We start from the raw sequence: 21,111 nt of genomic DNA on the forward strand, positions 1-21,111 counted from the left end.
CTGTTCACATGACAAATGTGTTCAACACACAGCCTAGGACTATATTTTCTTGTTAAAAAAGATTTTAGGGTCATCCATCTCCCAGTATGAAATCCCCTTCAACTGTCCTCCCCCGACAGGTGCCATATTGACAGAACAGAAGATGAAAGCTGTCCTGCTTCCCTAGCAGGCAAGAACAAGATGGGAAGCAACACCACCAGTTCCCTGCAAGCTAAGCACCTACCCTAAAGCTTCAGGGCCCAGAGTCAAGGGGATCACCTCCCACAGACCATTAACACCTTCAGAGCACAAAAGTGTCTGGCCCCACTGGGCAGCTGGTGCTGTTACATGTGGGCAGCTGTCACCTACAACGTTTCTAAAGGCCAAAACAGAGTTTAGAGCAACTGGTTTAGTCGGAATTAAACCCACGACCACGCCTGTTTGCACATGTTCCTCCTACTGCGTCCCCTGTTAGTAAACAAGGTCCAGTATCATCATTACTTTAGAGACACAGTGCAAGAAGCTTTCCAACAAACCACAAACAACTAAGCAGGCCCTCATCTGTCCTTCAACAGCAAAGGAATATGAGCAACACTCCCCCACATTTGTCCAGTAACTCAAGTCCATCATAACTTCAGCCTTGGATGAAGTGTTGTGTTCTAATTCACTGCATGAATTAGAAACAAGGGTCTTTAGCTGGAATACCCCCCTCCTCTAAGGGCTGAGCACTGGGGGGATGAGCAGCACACGTGTGCCAGAGGAGTACATTTACCTTCTGCTTGAGAACAACCCCTGCCCCCTCAGGGAACAGAGTTAATTCCAGCTCTCCTGCATTCTCTCCTAGCCCCTCCTGAGACCCCGAAGAAGGAGAGACAGGCTCAGTAGTTGGGACTGATCAGTGCCCAAGGCTGGGGAGCTTCTCCTGGGTGTTTCCTGTTACCCTTTAATTAAGAGGAGAGACGTACATCTTGCCCAGAACACCAACAGCAGTAAAATCCCCCCTGGAAGTCAATGGGTGTTCAATTATTCAGTGTTGCACACACACCACCAAACAGTTTTTCTTACCCGGATGGGCTTGGAGAACTGCTGTATGGGGGTGATGGGGATGGTGTCCTTCCCTGGCTTTCCAAGCCTGCTGAAGTCACCAGGGAACTCCTGAGGAAAACAGAAAGAACCCAGCTGTCAGAGCCTGGGAACCAACCCTGTTTCCCTCCTACAAAACACAGCAACAGAGCTGTGGGAGCTCTGGAGACTGTCACGCTGCCCCCACCACAGGAAACTGAAAATGGTCAGAACCAGGCAGGTGACAGCCCTGAAGAAAAGGCTAACTCAGGGACATCTTCCCTCCCATCCACCAGAACCCCACAGTCCCAAACACCCAGTAGGCTCCAGTGGCTGGACCATTTCAGGTGCCTTGGTGGTCTTACCCACTGTACATCAGGCTGTCCTGGATTGGTTTCCCTCCTGCAGCCTCAGCAGTTAAATCACCTGAGGGACAAGGAAGTGCAGAAAAAATATGAATTCAAGATAATATTCTTAAAAATCTTTATACATTCATAGCAATTGAGATTTTGTGTAGAATTTCCTGCTCCCCCAAGCCCTGCTTGTTCCTGAAGTGAGTGTTTTGCAACACGTGGGCTGAAGCTGAAGCTCATGGTGCATGCTACTGACCCTTACACCCTGAAGTTTTGGAAAATTTAGGCTGAAAGCAAGTCCTCTTGAAAAGGGGCCAAAACCTGACAGAATCATTTGTGGCAACAGGTCCATGTCCACTTGGTGCAAGTCACTGGCTGCTGTGTAGAAGTGGTACATGCTGCTTGTAGGGCTTTGGGACATCCCTGTCCTCCATGGCAAAAATCCAGGGCAGCCAAATGAGCTGGCACCTGGATACACAACAAACATCTGAACACTGGGAACATGACCAGCACCAGGCAAGTGCATACTGGCCCCACCACTGATTCCAGGGAAACACAAGCTCCTCCTTATCATAAGGACTGCAGAGATCTTTCAGAGATTACAGTTCTATCCCTCCAAATTCCTGTTTTAATACAAGTGGTACAACTGTGAAAGGAGGAATCACAGCTTTTATCACCAAGTTCCAACTCAGCAAAGCATCACACACATGGGCAAGGTTGAACAAAGTACTTCTGCTGGTTAAGTAAGGACTTGTGCATGAACATACTTAGGCATGTGACTCAACTGAGGCCCTGGTTCTATGTACATCTGTATTTTCAAGCAAGTCCTATCAAAGTATAAACACATAAAGGTGCTAAGATGAAATTTAGTGTTTGAAGAAAAAAACAACATATTTTAGCTTCTCTCAGGGATTTTTTCAAGTGTAAAATCCAGCTTGCTGGCTGAAATCTTGCCTTGGACTGTGATGCTGAGTGAAACTGAAGACAGGATAACATGGTAAAAGCTTCTGTGAGAGAAAGACTTTTCCCTGTGAGCCTATTTATCTTCTTTTCCAGTTGGATTTCCAGGTTCAATCTCTTATCGAGGTCTTCAAGTAATCTTTACTCTCAAATCCTGTCTTTAAAGGTAATTACAAAATATCCTATGAAACTAGCCAGTGAGCCAGATGTCTCTGCCAGCTCGAGAACAAAACCATTCCTGCTATTCAGTCAAAACAGAAAGTTTTAATCACTCTTTCAACCTTCCAATACCTGTTCTTAACATCCACATCCCCCTCTGCTCAGAACACCAGCATTTTCAGAAACCACCTTACTTGAGAACTGTGCTGGGACCATGACAAAGTCATCTGTGTCACAGGAGGAATTCTTGCTGCTGCTTCCCGCAGAGTCCTTGGATCCATGCAGAAACCCGGGAGAATCCTGGGTAGGAGATGCCAGCGCCTTCTCCTGCAGCTGCTGCTGCATCTCTCCAAGGGACTGCTAATTCAAGGAGAAAACAAACACTGGCTTCAGCACAGCTACTTCATCATTCTGCTCCATCCTTTAAACTGAGCTGTACAAGGCTACAAACAACATTTTGCTGATAAACCAGGGCTGATGGTTTGCCAGAAGCAGCTGTTTAGTTTACTGAAAAGGAACAGCCTTTTATGTCGCTGTCAGAACAGCGCATCTTTTGTTACACAGAACATACTTCCAGTGTGTCTGATGCTCCACAGATAAGAAAAATTCACTTGAGGTACTGCATCCCTCTGCTGAGGCTTTCTGCATCAACCACGCATTTTCTACCAACTCACTTTACTATGGCTGGAAATCCAGGAGGAGCTTTCAAAGATACTTTTTGGTTGTTCTTTAGGGTTATGTTTTTTCTGTTTTGTTCCTAAACATAGAACCATCTGGTCTCTATTTGTGCTTTTGCAGCACTTGGTAACATGGAGATAAGTGTTCCTGAACTTTCAAGACCACCCTGTTTTGCTGTACTGCTGCTAAGGAGCTAAAGAAAGGCCCAAAGGAGACTAAACTTTCAGCAGATAAACAGCTCACAGCTGTCAGAGGCAGGACAGCCCCTAAAAAGTCCAGTTTTCCTGCTTCCTTCAGCTAAATGATGAATAGCCCCACAAATCCCCTTGAGTTGCAGACAGATGGAGGAGGCCGGATGGTTTAAGAAAGCTTTAAGGCAGCTGAACTGCCCACAGAGCAGATCATAATCTTTATCCTAATGCATTTCCAGGCTGAGAAAGACTTGAAGCAGCTTTCACTTGGGCCTCATTAAGACCTTGTTCACCCTCCAGAGGCTCTCCTGCTGCACCAGTGGGGACTCCCTCTCACTGCACACGCAGTTCACACAAGCAGAAGGAATTTTTCAGCTGTCAAAGTTGTCTCTTTTCCACCCAATCTGCGAACTCTGCCCTGCAGACACGGCATTTTTCCCAGACTGAGCCAGCACACCTCCATCAGCAAAACCTCCAAAGGCAGAGCAGGAGAGGTGCAGTAAACCTCTAACATGGGACCCCCTCCCAGTCTGGCAGTGATTCTGTACCATCCGTAAGCTTCCCAGACCAGGAAAGCTCAGGAGAGTGAGTCTGCTTTTCACACTATCTGCTCATTCCTGAAGTCTTATGGCCAGGAGGGCCTCAGCCAACCACCCTCTACTTCAGGCTGCAGGGAGGAAGCTCTCAGGGACACAGCTATGAAACATTCAGAAGGGAGAAGACCTGTCCTCTCTGTCCAGCTCACACCATGAGCACCTACATCAACTTCTGCTGGAGCCTCTCAGCCTTTTCCACACCAAATTGAGATACTCTGGCCCAGGGAAACTCAGAGAACAGAGTAAAAAAGCAGTCATGCCAGGGATGAAAAAATCCCATCCTTCTCCCTTCCCTTACCGGTCACACCACCAGCATTCCTGAGTTCAAAGTCAAAGGCAGCTTTCACCAAGAGCCTTCAAAAACAAGTTTTCAGTTCAGCGAGCTGGAGGAATGTCACTTCACTGGTCAGTTAATATTGTGACCCTCCAGAAAGGTTTTCATCATTTCAGGTAACCAGAGAGAAAACCCACCAGTTCAGATCATCTTTCATGAGACCACTGGACTGTGGCAGGTCTGGTCTGAGCAAAAACAGCTTTGCTGAATGTCCCTCTGTGGTGCCTGGGCATGCTGGTCAGAAGGAAGCTGGATATACTCTCAGGCTGCAGAGACTGCTTAAAAACACAGAACCTGCAGCCAAGGAAGCAGAGCTATACCCTGAATTAGCAACTGGTTTGGGTTCCAAGGAGCTTCCCATCTCTGCCAAGACAAGCTAGTGGTGTATACCAACTTCTTTCATAAAGGCTTTTCATCCAACAGGCAATGGCACACTGAAATACATCTTGGGGAAACGCAAGCCAACCTTCAGGATCCAAACTCTAAACTGGAGAGAACACTGCACCAAACCCAACCAGAATTACAGTCTTCAATGACTTACACCAGAAGAGAGCAAAAGCAGAAACCTCATTTCAAAGACTCAAGCAGGGAAACCATTAACACAAACAGTGCATCCTCTGAGCTGTACTTACAGGAGGTGATGCCAGGTGGGAAGTGGAAGAGCTGCTGGAGGAGCTACCGGAGCCAGAACTGGGGTAAGAAGGCATTGGCACAGAAGCAGCTAAAACCAGCAAGACACAAAACCAAAAGAAGTGGTTAAACCAAGATCAAGCAATAGTAAAAAGCCTTCTTCATCTTTTCTCATCAGGTTTATCTCATGCACCATCATGTAGCTCATGTATCATATGTGGTCAGTTAAAGGAGAACAAAAGAAAATCAGCATTCTCTTCAGTTATGTGATTCACATCCATCCATTCCTCTGTGCACACTCTCACAGGTCTCAGAACTCCTGACCAAAGTCTGACGCCCACTCAACAGCTGACCTACCCAGGCAGCAAGATGGTTTTTGTCCTAAAGAGCCTCCAAAGCATCTTTGCAAATGCAGGGAAAGAGAAACAGAAAAGTGAACTGAGTTGCTCATGTCTGGAGCAGAATTCAGGAGCTAGACCATACCCTGACAGATTCCTCTTCGTGAGACCTCGTGCCTTGGCACACATACATCAAATACCGGGAGGTCTGTGCCAAGTTAAACACATGCCTACTCAAACTCTATGTATTTGCTGTCCAAACAGCCACTGGGGCATCCCAGGCCACACACTCCTAGCAAAACCCCAAAACCTAACAAAAAACCCTCAAGGGGGTTTCCTCAAGGAAATAGTGCATTGCTTCCTCTAGCTCAACTTGGTCACTTCTGCAAGTTAAACGTGTTTTGGTCATTTAATATCTTTGTACAGAAATTGTTTCCACGGCACAGGCCATTCGTGCGTCCCTTCTTTTTATGTTTTATTGTTCAGTATAGGAACTGCCAATTTTATTCACTTCATTGTTGCACTGGCCTTTGTAACCTTCACAGAAGCCTAAAGCTTACATTGAAAGGCCTGGTTAGCACTGACCTTCAGGCAGAAAAGATGATTAAGGCATCACAGGAGAAAAGAATATTTAACTCCAATGACTTATGCAAGTGAGGTTCAGTAAATAACAGAAGAGCTCAGCTCAGCCAAGCAGAGAGACAGTCAAAGGTAACAATGGCTCTTCAAAGGACTTTGAAGTAGTCAGTGGTTCAAATTCCCCAGTCCACCTGCATAAGACTGAACAGCGCAGAAGAGCCCAAAGTCCCCACTTCAAGGCAGCCTGAAGTCAGATTTTACACTGGAACCATTCTGCTATTTGAATGACTTAAGATAGGGATCAGAGACAATGCTTAGTTGAAGAGAGAACACTTTGCTGCTCTTCCATTTTGCTGGCAGAGAACTAGCACCTTCTATCAAATTTCTACATTTACACTACCTGTACTAATGACTCCATACCAAATACAAGGGAGATTAATAACACCTAGAAGAAGAATGCTTCTGTCTGAAGTAAAACTACTTCTGTCATTAATCCCAATACATACGACAAAGTATTTACTTTATTCAACAGGCTAGAAGAATAAAAGTCCATCTCTCTGCAATTAACTGTTGAAACAGTGTTCTAATGATAAAAGAATGGGAAAACATGCCTTTTAATAAAAGGCTTTAGGAAGTCTTTCCATGCAGCCTATCAAAGAAGGTTAAAGGATGACTGGACCAGAGCCTTTTATCACAAAGAGAACGGTCACTGAGACACTGAATTCCTCGAGCTGAGAGAGATGTAACAAGATCCAGCAACAGGAACAAGAAGCCAAAGCAGCGTAGACTTGAAAGACATATTTTAATGTAAGTAACTGACCACTTTAACAGTTTAAGCAGTGTCACAGTGATCTCCTCCAGCCTTTGGCAACATTAACAAGTAGGAATCCACAGCAGGATGGCTGCAGGGGGCTGGACACACTTTCTAGCTTCTGCATCTATTCTGCACTAGATTTAGTGCCCCTGATGGGCTGTGCTGTTGTAACACACTGCCCCGGCTCCAGTGAGGAGCAGGGGATGGAGGGATCCCGAGGATGGGTGTTCTGGGAGGTTGGTCAGGGGCTTCGCATGGAGAGCTACTCTGCCCACAGCCAGCACAGTTGCTTCCCCTCCCCATGCTCAGGGAACACACACAGAGGCCTGAGAACTTGCCTGTAAAATGGAGAGCTCTGTCCTGCCTCTATCACACACTGCTTTTGATCTCCGCAGTCCTCCCAAAGAGCCTGCAGAGCAATCCCTAGGACCTTCCCTATAGATTTAATACTAGAAAGGAGGGAAAGAAAGGTCTCCCCCCCTTATTTATCCTGCCAGCTGCTGCAGAACGATTCACCCATGTACAGACAGACCTTCCTGTTATGGAAGGGTGCTTTTAAAAAAAGGTAAGTGAATTCTCTACTGTATCCACACACATGCCTGCTGCAAGACTTGCATCACCATTCATTTTTCCTGGAACTAGTATTTTTGTTAGAGTCATTCCAGTTCTCTCACAAGGTCCCCTCCAGTCTATTTTGGTTCTGTGATTATTGATTTAAACCTGGCTAGAATTGAGACTTTTCTATTTTTGACTATTTGCTTCAGACAGCTTTTCATTAATCAAGAGGGAAGACAAGCTGGCAAACTTTGCCATTATCATCTGAAACTCAACCTCAGCTGCATGAAGCACTCCTTTAGATACAGCCTCTATTAATCACTGTTCTTATTTAAATCCCTTTGAACTCCCAAATTCATACTGTAATGCTGTGAGCTCCAACTCAGAAGGTCCTGACACTCCAAACAGACTTTGATGCACGTAGAACCATGAGGTTTGGCTCTGACAAACCCTCTCTGACCTCCACATCCCTGTTGGGGCAGTTTTCAGTGTCAGCCATGTAGGCCAGCTTGAAAGCAAGATGCCTGCTTCCATCTCCTCCACACACCCAGGCACTCCCAGCTCAAAATTAAAAAGGTGCAAACACTTGGCTCATCATGTTTTCAGTTGAGTCTGAATGTGGGGAATGTTAACGTGAATTGTAGGCCCCCACCCAAATCCAGAAATTGCTGGATTGTAATTGTAATGTAAATAAGTCTGTTTTCATAATTGTCCTCTCCAACTTGCTCCAGCAACAAAACAGTCATCCTGCACGTTGTGTAACCAATGCCAACTGGTTTCAAAATGGGAGAGCTGGGAGCCATAAAGGCAAGCCTGTGCTCCAGCTGTGTGGATCCTGATACTGGATCCTATACTTGTAAAAATAACTTCTGACACATCATCCTACCGGGGGCTCAGTTGTCCTAAAAATATCTAACCCTCAAGTTTTACAGAAGTTTTATTTGGAATCTGAGTTCTACATGCACTAGAGAGATGCACTTTTCTGATTATCTGGATTCAATCAAAACCACTAATCAAAAAGCTTTTTAATTGCAATCTCTGACAAGGCAATAAAGTTTGAGTGCAAACTCTGAAAGGACTTGCCTAAATAAGCTGCTTTCTAGAGTTTAAAAGTCTGCAGCATTAAAATATTTTATATGCAGAAATCATGGGGATCTTTTGCTACTTTTTAACCTATTTTAACCTAATTTTAACCTATTTAATGTACAGTAAGATTATAAAGATGGCAAAAGTCAAGCTAAGCCTGACAGATATTTCAGACACTGAACCACCTGTGCACTTCTGAACCATAACTGCTCACCTTTCATGCTCTCTTAACTCAGAGCCAAGGAGGCAGCAGCTCCCCATTCATTAAAGGCAGGAGCAGAAAAACCTCCAAAATATTCTGCAGGGGTACCAATTACAATGTGTTTACTGAGAGAAGACTTGCACAAGCATCTAATTATGCCTTCTCGTGTGTTATTACTGTAACACACAGCCCCATACCATATGCTGATCAGACCTGGCTACAGACAGACAACAGTCTGACTAGACACAGCATTTTAAAGACTTTATTAATTAATTTTTACACATCTAAAGTACATGCTTAGTCACAGGTACAAAACCCACAATATAAAATAAATTATAAATAAACAAAAAAAAAATAAAGTACACCATCTTAGTTAACAAAGTCCAAGTGCCCTGAACACACTCTCCAGGGAGGGAGATGAGAGGAGGGACACAAGAACAACCATCCCTTGAGACAGCAGTGAAGAGGTGCTTGTCAGAAATGTCTTATTGAAAGATTTTTGAAAGAAATGTTGATTTTGCTGAAGCATGTCGAAAAACATGCAGATGTACTTCAATAAAGGGGATCCCCCTGCCTTAGCAGCTTCAAAATTATCCACCTGGAGAATGATCTACTTCTGAGGACTCACCAGTCTTCCAGAATTCCAAAGTTACATAATATTAAAAAAACTCAGATGTGAATGACTTAGTCAGTGGTTATTATTTAAGCTCTCAAGGAGAGCAAGAAGACAAGGCACATTGTTCCTTCCCCAGTTCTCCACTGTAGGCCTGAGGGCTCTAATTCAGTCTGAGCACAACCACCATGGTTCAGATGCAGCTCTTCTTCTCTTTGGTATTTCCTACACTCATGATGCTGAGCCACACGCTGAGATGAAGAAGCACAGTAAGGTTTTGGACTCATGCTAGCTCTGCATACGGAGTCAGGAGAGTCACCCCCTGAGAACTGCAGCCTTGCCAAGACATACTTCAGCTACAGCTGAGCAAGGGTCAGGAACCGTGCCATGCTAGGCAGCATTCCATGCACCTCAGGTGAGTTTTTCTTATGGAGATCACCATAACCCAACCTTTGCTGACACACTGGCTCTTCTCTCTCCTATTCAGAAATCAGAAAGACCACAGGCAGCCTTTCTCCTCCAGGCTCTTCACCACACCTCCCAGAGGCTCTAATCCATCACTGGCGTCTGGCAGTAGCAGAGACCTCACAGCAGACTACAAGAACTCTCTCCTCCACTAGCAGATTTCTGTGCACCACAACTTGAACATCTCCAGCAATGGGGAGGTATTTCTCCCATGTCTTCAAAGCCAGCAGTAGTCTCTCCTGCCTGGAGAGGACTCCAGGCTGTGTACGTACGTCCGGAGGTGAGGATCAGCGGGGCGACAGAGAGGTCTGGAGTTTGTACAGGCCTTACCCGCCTGTAAAGGTGCTTTTCTTCTTGGTCCTTGACCCCACACCATTAACCTTGGTGCAGCTGGGGGCAAAGGCTGAGCTACAGTCTCCTGCTCATAATGGCACCTCTGGTTCCTGCACAGCAGGTGTGCACAAGTTGGGAACTGGGGCCAAGTCAGGAGAATCCTCTCCTGTTTTTCCGGGGTTTTCTGCTCCCCTGGCCAGTGAAGCAGCGGGACGGCTGGAGGTAGGAGATGAGTTGGTGGGCATACGAGAACATCCTGAGGGGGAGATCTTCTGCCCACAGGGGGATCAGACTCCGAAGGGCTTTTCCCACACAGCCGCAGGACAGGGGGTGCCAGGAGCTGGGCTGGCTTAGGAGCAGCCCTGTATGGGCAGGGCCCTTTCCTGCCCTGTGTTCCAGGGCTGGCCCCACATCCCGCTGGCACAGGTGGGTTTAGGGCCCTGGCTGCTTTGAAAGCGCCCCTAAACCAGAAGCGTCTTTTCTTGCCCGCAGGACGATCACCTGAGTGCACAGGTAAAATCTCATCAGGGACAACTGAGACATCCCACTCCAGCAGTGGGAAAGCAAGAGAGTGTCAGGAGTGATGTGGATATCAGACCAGGAGTGTCCACCCATGGCACATGTCCAAGAGGGAAACTGGGTTTGTGCTGGACATGTTTCCTCCAAGACCTTGCACTGGACACCCCTAATTAGTCACTGATGAAGGTTCTTGGCACTGTCATTTACTCAAGAGATTAAAGGTCCAGGAGAATCCCTCCAGAGAAGACAACCATGCATAATTCCACTAACCCAAGTTTCCTGGCCAGAGAACTATGATGCCTCAAACACTAGAAGCAATTCTCAGTTGTTTTCCACTGAAAACAAACCTCTGAACCATAATACGTGTGGCTGCAGCTTTTCAAAAGTTTTGAACCAAAAGGAGGAAGGGAGAACTTTCAATGGAAATCTGTCTTTGTTTTGGTCAGCTCCCACAGAGTACCAAATATAACCCTCCTAAAACAAGATTTATCAAGAACTTTGAGGTAAATGATGCAACAAGATTTGGTAACCACAAAATTTGGCTTTTGCATAGCCAATGTGGCAAGCAGGGCCAAGAGTGCCAATTTCCACCATTCACTGTCCTGAATGGTCCTACAGATGAGGATGAAAAGCAAGACCATGATGCATAATCCTGTGTACCTACAAGCACTTCACACAAAGCAGCTGAATACATTTCAAAGCTACATTTGCTTCTACTTTAGGTTCCTAAATAACCCCCTAATCATCCCTTTGAAGATAATCCAGTAAAATTAAGTACATTTTGATGGCAAAATCTGGACGTGACACAGAAACAAACACTGAATCCCTGCCTAAATAACTAAGGAAACATAAAGCAGTCTTTTTCTTTCTGTTTGAACTAGCAGCAAAGGAAGTCAGGCCATGGCTCAGAAAGAGTTCTAATCAAAAATGCAATACTTACATTTTTTCATAGAGGCACTTGCATCCAAGAATGGGTGATGGAAAAATTCATCTGAAAAAAATCAAGAACAATGACTCAGTGACTGTAAGAAATTTACAAAGCAGCTAAAGCACAGGAAGTTACAGTGCCATACAGTGATTTTTCCATGCAACCATAGAAGCTGGCTGACTGTGGTTGAATATAGAAGTGGTCAAGAATACAGGCTGGAGACTGGATGTAGGACCTCCTCATGAAAAAAGGATGGGAAATTAACTGGATGCCTGGCTGATCAGGATGGTGAATCACCCTAACTGTAGGGATCCAGGAAAGCTGTATTTATCACACTGCACTGCCACTCACTCCACAGAAGAGGAATGATGGACAAAAAGACTTCCACTGAGTGATCTTCCATGACACACAGACTCAAACCCATCATGCACTGAGGGCAGAAATGCATTTTATAATGGGCCACCCCAGAACCACAGCCCAGAACTGCCTCCCTTTCACATCAAACACAACTGCTGCTTCCTCCCCTCATTATGGGAATTCATTCTACAGATCCAGGCCAAGAAAAGCTTCTGTCCTGGCTTGCTGAAGACTCTCTACATGTTTGCATGTCCTCACAAATAGCCACTTCTCCCAACTCCTTCCTCTCTGATTCATTGCAGCTCTGTGCCAGAGCCCTCTCCTATCACAATCAGCAATTCAGCCTTTTGGGAGCGTCAGCCATGGATCAACACTGATTACTGTGCTTCAGCTTCTTTCCCAGAATGGATTTCCTGTTGCAACACCCAAGGTTTACAAACTTCTTCTTCTGTAAAAAGCTTCTCTTTGGCGACTGAGCTTTCCAGAAAGTAGTAACTGGGTTTTTTGTTTGTCTGCTTTTTAACTTTAAATAATCCCTGTCTTCCCAGCCTCTGCTTGCCACTGCCATGCCAGGGTCCTGCAGCCAGAGTGGAGTGGTCTGGAGCTTAGCCCAAGACAAGGAATGGAAATCTTTGGCAGGGAAAGCTGGCATCTCACAGATTAAATCTGCTGTGGATGGAGAACATCCCCATCCTGTGGGAGCTGCTCAGCTGCTGGGGTTTCCTGCTTCTTTTTCAGCCTGCTGCACTAGAGGAGGGTACCATCCCTCAGCCAAGCTGACTCAACTGAGGGGGTGGAAATGATGATTTCTTTCACTTTTCTCCCTCCCCGCTCCAAACTGCTTATTAGCTGTGCTTGCAAAGCAAAATTTAAACAACCCAGCTTGTAATCATCAGCAGGAAACTTGCAACTTGAAACCCTCCTGGTTTTCCTCTAGATAATCTTGAGATTGCAGAGAGCATCAGTTCCTGGCAGAGAAGCAGCTGAGATACACAACAAGTAAATGAAATTTCAAGCTGATGGTTGCTGTTGTATGACTCAACTAAGCTCTGGGGGAGCTCTGTGGAGGTCACTGTGACATCTCCAGGCAGAAGGTCTCAGGGAACAAGGAGCAGCAGGAAACCCTCTCCTCTGGGGACATGCCAATTTATTGCCCATGATTAAGGGCAAGAATAACCTCAATACTGCAACATGTGCTGTAACTGTTGTCCAGAGTGATATCGAAATCTACTACCTCGAATTTCCAAGTGTTAGACATGGACTCATGCAGCCTACTCCCAAGCAGTACAAAAACAGCTTATGTGGGCTAAAAAGGTTTGCCAGACAGTTTCTGACAGCGGGGAATCAAGAACCTCAAAGATACCTTCTTTTGAAATGCACAGCAGCATGATAGGAGAGGTAGAGATCCACAGCCAAGGTACAAGATCTGCAGGGAATAACCCTGCCAGGTGATTCTATCCAAGTCAGTCTGTCAGGAGCTTCAACAGTTCACTTTTCCAAAAGGCCCATCCTCTCACTTCCACACCCCAGTAACCAGTCCTTTGCATTCATCACTGGATAACTGTGATCAGCCTCAGTTAATCCACAGCTGCTTACCCAGCTAACCATCCCCAGAAAGGCTTTCCTGGTATCTCTAATCCAAAAGAATAACAGAGAATGCAAAACAATTTCCCTTCATCAGCTAGCATGTGCTGTCCAGCAGGAAACAACCCACCTGAGCAGATAAGCAAACAAAAACCCAACAGAAAACCAACCCTCAAACCCCAGAAATATCGAACTATTTTACCCCAAGTCTCACTCAAAAGCAACATCCTGAAAACACACAGGAGGTGTTTGCCTTTAGATGATCTGGTCCTTTCAGGGACTCAAGGAAAGGCTCCACCTCAGTCTGCTTTCCTCCAGGGCATGGCTTTCCTAGGAGGTTCTTCAGACCTTTGAGCTCAGCTAAAACACATCTGTAAGATGCTGCCAAGTCAGAATCACTGGGCTCACAATGATTGATCTCAGTTTAGAAGGAATTAAGACAAAAAAGGAAATCCTTGTGTCAGCCAAGTCAGGAGACTGAGACAAAGGCTTGGAGATTGCCAGCTTGAGCCCTGAGAAGGCTTCCCTCCACAGAAACTGAAGGAGGGAAGGGATTGCAGGCAGCTACATCTCCTGGGCTCAGATTATCACAGCAAACCCTGAGAAACAGAGGGTAGTGACCAGATTATTCAGGAAATCAATGCAGCTTGCAGCTCTGGAAAGGAACTGTGACAGAAAAGCTGTGACAAAAAAGACAGATTCACAAGACCCATTTTACCTAGCAGCACACTTAACCACAGTTCAGAGAGATTATAAAAACAGAAGCCAGGACAGGGAATGCAAGTAAAAAGCATATGCTGAAGGTGTGCCAAGCCTCCTTAGTTTACAAAACTGTTCTGAAATCAGTACTGACCTTTCCAGCACATAAACTAAAACCCCTGAGATTATGCAACCCTCCAGGCACAGGTGAAATCCAGGTGTCTGGATGCTTCTCCTAGCACCAGCCAAAAGTAGAGAGGCTTGTGCACAGCCAAAAGACACAGAGACAGAGAGCAGAACTCAAACTGGAAGGAGGCCTTACCAAAGTCCATGCGGTCCTTATGATTACGCTGCAGAAGGCCCAGAAGGAGCTGCCTCAGGTGGCTTGATGTTTCCCTGGGGATGCTAGGATTGAAAACAAAAGCAAAGTAAGAGAGGCTTGCAGTCTACTTAAACTGCTTTTACATATTCAGGAAGGTAACTGGCAAATGCAAACTCACTCTGTGCCTGCTGGGCCAGGAACACCAGGAGCTCACTGGAGGGAGGCTGATCAGAAATGTCTCTATTTTGCATCTCTGGCTTTCAGTCCTCACTGCCATTGTTCAGGCTAAAGCTAATTTTGCTTTAGTGGCCTCTCCCATGAGCACCTGCAGACCCTTCCCTTCACAGTGCCATCCCTCTGGTTCTAAGCTAAGCCCATTCCACTTGCAGTATTTCACACTTAATAAATAAAATCACTCCTTCTTACTCTTAATGGGAACAAGATCACTAGAACAAAGCAGTTTCCAGGGGGAACCTTCCAATTAGGATGCTGGTGGTGAAATATATTGCCAATTACTACTATTTTATTAAGGCATTTATTTTTCAGTGCAGCTTCTGTAAGACTAGCAAATAACCTTTGTCTATTTGCTTCCTTGATATACAGCATATATTAATCAAAGGCCACTAAGACGTGAGCAACTGCCACCTCAGCAAGCTAAAAGTGCAGTTATTACCCCACTTTTCAGCATAGTTAGGAAGAAAATATTCTTTTCAACAACCTTTACAACACAAAAGAGCTGGTAAAGCACTGGGCTCTCCCTCGCCCCACAAGCAGAAGGGGGAGAGGCCAGGGCAGCTCTTCATAACCCCTGCAGATTGAAAAATGCAGGGAATAAATTAATGGATTAAGGCAGGGAAAGCAGAGTTCAGCTCTTGCATAAGTGGATTCAGCTCTACTGACTTCCCTCCATCCCCAGAAGTGCTGCTGGGGGCTTTGGGCTGGGGCAGAGCTCTCCCAGTGAAGCGTGGGTGGCTGCAGCTCCTCTCGGTATTAACTCTGTTTATCATGGCTGTTCCCAGCATGGCCCTCATGCTCTGCCAGGCTTTCCCCTCACCCCATGCTGGGTCAGCTGAGGTAATGACATGTGTGCCCAGCACAGTAATTTTAGCTCTCAGTGGCTCTGCACGTGGCTCTGGCATCACTCACCCCCCTGAGGCCAAGCCTGACCAACACTGGGAGAAAAAGCCCTCCCTACACCATCTCCACCAAGACACCCTGCCACAGACAGCGGTAAAACAGAAGCTAGCCCAAAAATAGTGGGTGGAAAAAAAGGTGCTAGGCTAGCACTACCAGACTCCTGTTCAGTGAAACGGGAGATGGGAGGCAAGGTATGTGTTTACACATTTCAGTACCACCCAGTTATTTTTCTGTGAAGCCCTAGGCCTTGCTGGGGCAGGAATTTGAACCCAGCAATTCCTAAAATAGAGAGTGATGGCAAGCATCCCTCATCCTTGTTTATTCTGGAGGAGTTTCTTTTCCATCCCTGGTGCTAGAATGGTTTTGTGCACCTTCTCAGGTTGACACAGGAGGAGGCCACCAGGACTGTGGAAGGAATGCAGTTACATTGAGACTCAGGTTGAGCTTTCCATCAAAAGAGGCATCCCTTGGAAGCACACTGTGTAATGGAATAACCCAAAGATACCACAGTGAGCAGCCTCCTGAAAAATGCATTAGTGCTGGAGTCCTGCAGCCCTGCAATGTTATCATCATCATTTATTTATCTGTGACACATAAAGCTCTCATCGAAAATGAGCCCATTTCCCAGCTATGACTTTGACCTTGGTATGGTTTTAAAACCAAGAAATAGTCACGAACTTCAGAGGCACAACACAGGATGCAGAGGGTGCAGATTAACAGCCTGTTTGTCCCCTCTTACCTCCCAAGCCTGAAGCATCAAGCTTTGCTACTCTTCAGTATTATTTTCTAAGGCCATCTTTTTGAACATAAGCAACAAATCTGCCTCCTTGCCCCCGTGACCTGGGATGTACTTCACCATGCAAACCAGCACAATTAATGTTAATGATTTAGATCAGCACTATTAAAATTGTGGTGCCTTTGGGCTTCTCCTGCCATGGGCTCCCCAGAATGCTCAGAACAGCATCTCCACCGCTGCCAGCAGCGGCAGTGCAGGCAGGGATGGCTTCCCCACCCCATTCCCAAGCCAAAACACTTTCCCTGGCCATGGCAGGGAAGTGTGTGCCAGCTTGCACAGCTCCAAGGAAAATGAAACCAAATCCTGGCACTGCTGCAGTCTGAGAAGGAGGTCTCTGGAGTAGTTTTGTGTTTCATCCTGTGCAAGCAGGGCTCTCAAGCAGTTTATTCATGTTTACTCAGGAATTGCACAGATTGCAGCCCATGTTAGAGACAAACTGACTTTGGAAAGAGGGAATTGCCATTTACACAAAGGCCAGTTCAGATCTGACTTCCACAGTGACAGAAACAATCGGCTCGGGTCTGAATTTTGGAGGAGTTTGATAGTTCAAAAGTGCAGATAAGTGAAAATGGCAAATGCAGGGTGTGTGAAGGACTCAGAGGAGAACTAATCCCTACAAGAACAGACATGCTCTCCTCTTACAGCTGAGTTTCATTTCTCCCCTCGCCTGCACCATGAACCAAACAACAGCAGGGCAGCAGGACTGACACCAGAAAACTTACTCGTTTTATGGATTGATTTCTCATTTAGTAAGAAGGACTACCTCAAAGGTGAGCAGCCATGTTTTGGGCTGTGTAGGAAAAACAGAAGCTCTACTTTCTGCTCACACAGACTGGCTCCAACTATGCAGTCCTAGTTTTGCTTTAAATTGTTTCTTCTTGGGTGCTTTACTCCATCACACCCTCCAGTTCAAGCCAGGTGCCCCAGAGATAATCCTGATAGAAATTTCTGCCTTTTCCTCAAATCAAAAAGAGGAAGTACTTTAAGGGAAATTAACTGCATATCACAAGTCATTGATAAGAACTCCAGCTTCTTGATGGTTCCTTCCAGTTATCTCTTGGAGCTGTCTGAACTTACAAGGGAAAAGAAAAATCCATATACAGCAACCCAATGAACTTCCTGTATATGTGGCTGCATTAGCAGCTCTGCCAACTGGGAGCTAACTTTCTGGTTAAAAAAGGCCATATATATAATCTGGAACTTCAGTCCTGTCTCTGTACCAGGCTGAGGTTTTCAGAGCAGGCATGAGCTTCTGCTTTAAGAGCTCTGAGATCAAAAGGAAAGACCACAGCAACAAAACCAAAATACCCTGACAAATCACAGCACTGAGCAGAGGTAACATACACCCCGTTGGGACGAGAGCAGTTCTCTTCTCCTTGGAAACTGCAGTAGTGTCCATTTCCAGGGAGGTTATAGTATTTCCCCCTAATAGCAGGATGGACACAAGCAGTTGCTGCCCTGACACGTGAGAAATGGGAATGTGATCTGCAGTCAGGTATGGCAGGTTAAGGAGAGGCTGCAGCTCGGCTGCTCAAACGATCCCAGAATTGCCGTGAGTTCTGCCCGAGGCTCTCAGCCTCAGGGGAGCCACGTGTGGAACAGGACCTCTAGCTGGCTCTTGGAACCACTAACACTCCTGAATTTTTGCAATGTAGGAGAACAACAGTGTCTGCAGAGAGACAGAGCACCCCAACCCTGGCTATCTGGTGCCGTCGGACTTTCTCCGGGCCACGTCACTGCTGGTTTAAGGAATGGGGAAAGGCAGGTGGCCAAATATTTTAGTCACCTCCCCAAGTGACAAGCCAGGAGCATGCAAGGACAGTTGTAAACACAGAGTAAACAAGTGCCTACAAACATTGACACTGGAAAAATGCTTACTTAGGCATCAGCATCTTGTTTTTCTCATAGAAGAGGCGGAGATCCTGTGGGCTGCTGGCCTGTAGGGGAGAAAGAAACCAGTCCATGAAGCAGTTGACAATGAAGGAAAGGGATTAGCATTTCTATTTCACAGTAGCTCTGAAGAACAGAGGCACTTTTTAATTGCTGGACCAGCACAGACAATGAGAACCTGCAGCTTGCTTTACATTGAAAAGCCAGCCCTGTGCCACAGTAAATATACAGTATTTTAACCTGCTGCCATTTTGTCCCTGACCTGGTTTTGTCCTGCTCTGCCCTTCCAAGGGCTGAGCTTCACTGCAGTGGGCTCTGATGCTCAGGTTTGAGCTGGCCTAATAGCCTCACCCAGGAGACTAAATAATTGTAGACGTGAGGAGTCCCAAATGATGAATGGCAGATCCTGCTGAGAACACGGATTAATGCTGCAGGGCATTTAGAAAAGGGCAGGGAGCCTGCTGATGGGCAAGGGATCTGTGAAGAGGTTAGGAACATGGAGAAACAGCAACTGAATTAGGATTTTCTACTTTAATTCCAGGAAGCCAGATGATCTCAAGCCGCAGCTCCTGTTTTATTTGTGCAGTAATATACACAACTGCGGGGGATGTTGATGACAAGATTCCAAATTCTGAGAGATGGGATTAAAAAAAAAAGGTGGGGGCTAGGCACAAGAGGTTTACAGCTGAGGTTAAAAATAAAATCACCAGTAGAGAAGCGCAGACATGTAAAAATCCCCTAACATAAATTCTCCATTTGTTTTCATGCCATGAATAATACAGGCCAGTAAATTAGCCCTAGTGTCTCAAGCTTTTCTGCTTAGGCAAAGTCTCTTTACTAAAGGCAGAGCAGGCTGGCTGGCACGACACAAGACATGAAGGCACAGAAACAGGGCAGGAAGATCAGAGGGATTCATCTGCAATCAATTATTAGTGCAGCAGAGTGTGTAGGAAAGCGTGGATGAGGAGGCAACAGGCAGCTTCTCCTGATGTTCAGGGCAGGCTCAAAAACCCCTCGAGCTTTCCACCTACTTCTATTTCTAAGTTAGAAGCATTTAAGGTGAATTAAGATGCTTAAAAGGGCAAATCAGACAGGCCAATCTGCAGATGGCCATCAAAATACCACTAACACAGTATGGCTGGAAAAGCAGCCACATAAGATGCTGTTTCAACATCACCTACTTACTCTGGCTGAAGATGAAAATTAAGGATAACTAACAGCTCAGTAAAAAAACCTCAAGAGAAACCAAAGGGAGAGCCTCAAAAGCTGATAGTATCAACACACTTGTGCAGCACTCATCAGGGCAGTATTCTTTATACAGCCGTACCAACACAAGCTGCACAGCTCTCCTGTTGATTTGTACTAATAAATGCTACTGGATTCCTGAAGGAAGGAAATAAAGACATCCTGGTTGTCTCTTCTGTAATAATACACCCTCTGCCATTCACAGACACAGCAGGCACCCAAAGAGAAGGCACAAAACATCAAAATTAATGCAGAGCACCGTGTTACACAGATGCCAAGCTGCATCCATTTCCAATTGCTGCCACTTAATTTGATTCAGGAAAACCCCATTTTACACCTTCCCCTTGCAGATCTTGGAATGTAATTAAATTAATATTTGGCAAACTTTAGGGAGGCAAGCATACACCCTTCACCAAATGGCCTGGCCACATTGCCCAGAGTGAAGACAAATATTCCTGACAGACACAATGTACAAGGAGGGACAGAACTCCAGAACGGGAAGGGAAGGGCTCATTCACTTCAGAGAGATACAAGCCTTGGCTGTTTGCTCTGGTCATTTCCTGTTGCAACAGCTCAATTGTTTCACAAACACAATGAAGCTCTGATCTACTTCAAACACTGTTTTGTCAGAAATTTTCCTGGCAATAAAGACAGAGTATATTCAAAGCAGCACATGTATGAAGCCCAGTTCATTAGAGGTTTCTAAGCTCTGGCTCGGACAGAAACAAAATTCTCAATGAACTTTCCCTCCTCTTTGTACAAATTCAAGAGATGTCCCTGCAGGGATGCTGTTCCTCCACATTCTGCTGTGTCAGTACAACCCCTACTTGTCGTGCAGGGACCATACCAGGCTGTCAGGCTCCTCCCCACCCAGACCACACTCCCTCATTTGGGCTGTCCCCAAGAGTCTGTGATTCAAGGCTGGTCTCCAGTACAGATACCAGGGGAACAGAGTCATTCTAGTGAGTGTCCAGCATAGACAGCCATGGATCACCACTAATTTAGCAAAACCAACTGCATCTTCATGTAACTTCATTATTAATTGACTGAGTCACACAGTTCTGCTCCAAGTAACCTGTCCACTGCTCTCTTGTTATCATACAATTCATAAAGCACTAGGACCCTCAGCCACTTTGCTCACCTCTCCTTTCAATAAATAGTGCTTCTCTAAGAATCATGGAAAAAAAAAACCAAACCAGAAATGTTTGCAATACAGTAAAAATGTCACTTGAATTCCCTCTTCCAGGAAGCTAAGAACTTAACTTGTAATCTGCCTTCCAGGCAGATACACCCTGCCCAAGAAAACCACCAGAAAAAGCACACTTTAGGCATGTAACAACCAGACCATTCAAGGTTCACAGAGCCAACTTCTATCTGTGGGACAGTACGCATCTGCCAGAACCAGGGATGCAGAATGGACAGTTCAGCTTTCCCTAAGGCCGGGAGGCACACCAGCAGGTCAGTTCACACCCTCAGTCCCCCTCTCATGTCAGTATGCAGCAGCTGCATTTTGGTTTTGTCTACCCTTTCTATATATAGAGGCAATTGGACAAATTCAATCTTGCCACTCTGTTACTTCGTCCTGAGCAGCAGTGGAAATATGTTGAGCCAACAAAGGCATTCAGCAGAACCCTGCCAAATCCCCTTCAGTGCTGGCTGCCTGGAAGTGAATTGCATGTGAAAAGCAGGCAGGGTGGTGTTTCCAAA

General features: G+C 45.8%; 1 protein-coding gene across 5 annotated transcripts in view; it reads right to left on the minus strand.

Moving 5' to 3' along the window:
• Positions 1–21,111, minus strand: part of ULK1 (unc-51 like autophagy activating kinase 1) — a 78,080-nt gene that overhangs the window by 23,514 nt on the left and 33,455 nt on the right. For 4 of the 5 annotated variants that reach the window (XM_042034723.1, XM_042034719.1, XM_042034722.1 and 1 more), the window contains exons 10-16: positions 18,148–18,206; positions 14,337–14,419; positions 11,387–11,437; positions 4,945–5,033; positions 2,708–2,873; positions 1,407–1,467; positions 1,045–1,134 (exon numbers count right to left, since the gene is read on the minus strand). In XM_042034723.1, the coding sequence (XP_041890657.1) occupies positions 1,045–1,134; positions 1,407–1,467; positions 2,708–2,873; positions 4,945–5,033; positions 11,387–11,437; positions 14,337–14,419; positions 18,148–18,206 (599 nt within the window). The remainder of the gene's footprint in view (positions 1–1,044; positions 1,135–1,406; positions 1,468–2,707; positions 2,874–4,944; positions 5,034–11,386; positions 11,438–14,336; positions 14,420–18,147; positions 18,207–21,111) is intronic. The other variant, XM_042034720.1, reaches the window with a different exon arrangement.

Source organism: Corvus kubaryi, unplaced genomic scaffold, assembly GCF_017639235.1.
Source record: "Corvus kubaryi isolate FWS band 111438036 unplaced genomic scaffold, C.kubaryi_AGA036_p1.0 37382, whole genome shotgun sequence".
NCBI classification, from domain to species: domain Eukaryota; kingdom Metazoa; phylum Chordata; class Aves; order Passeriformes; family Corvidae; genus Corvus; species Corvus kubaryi.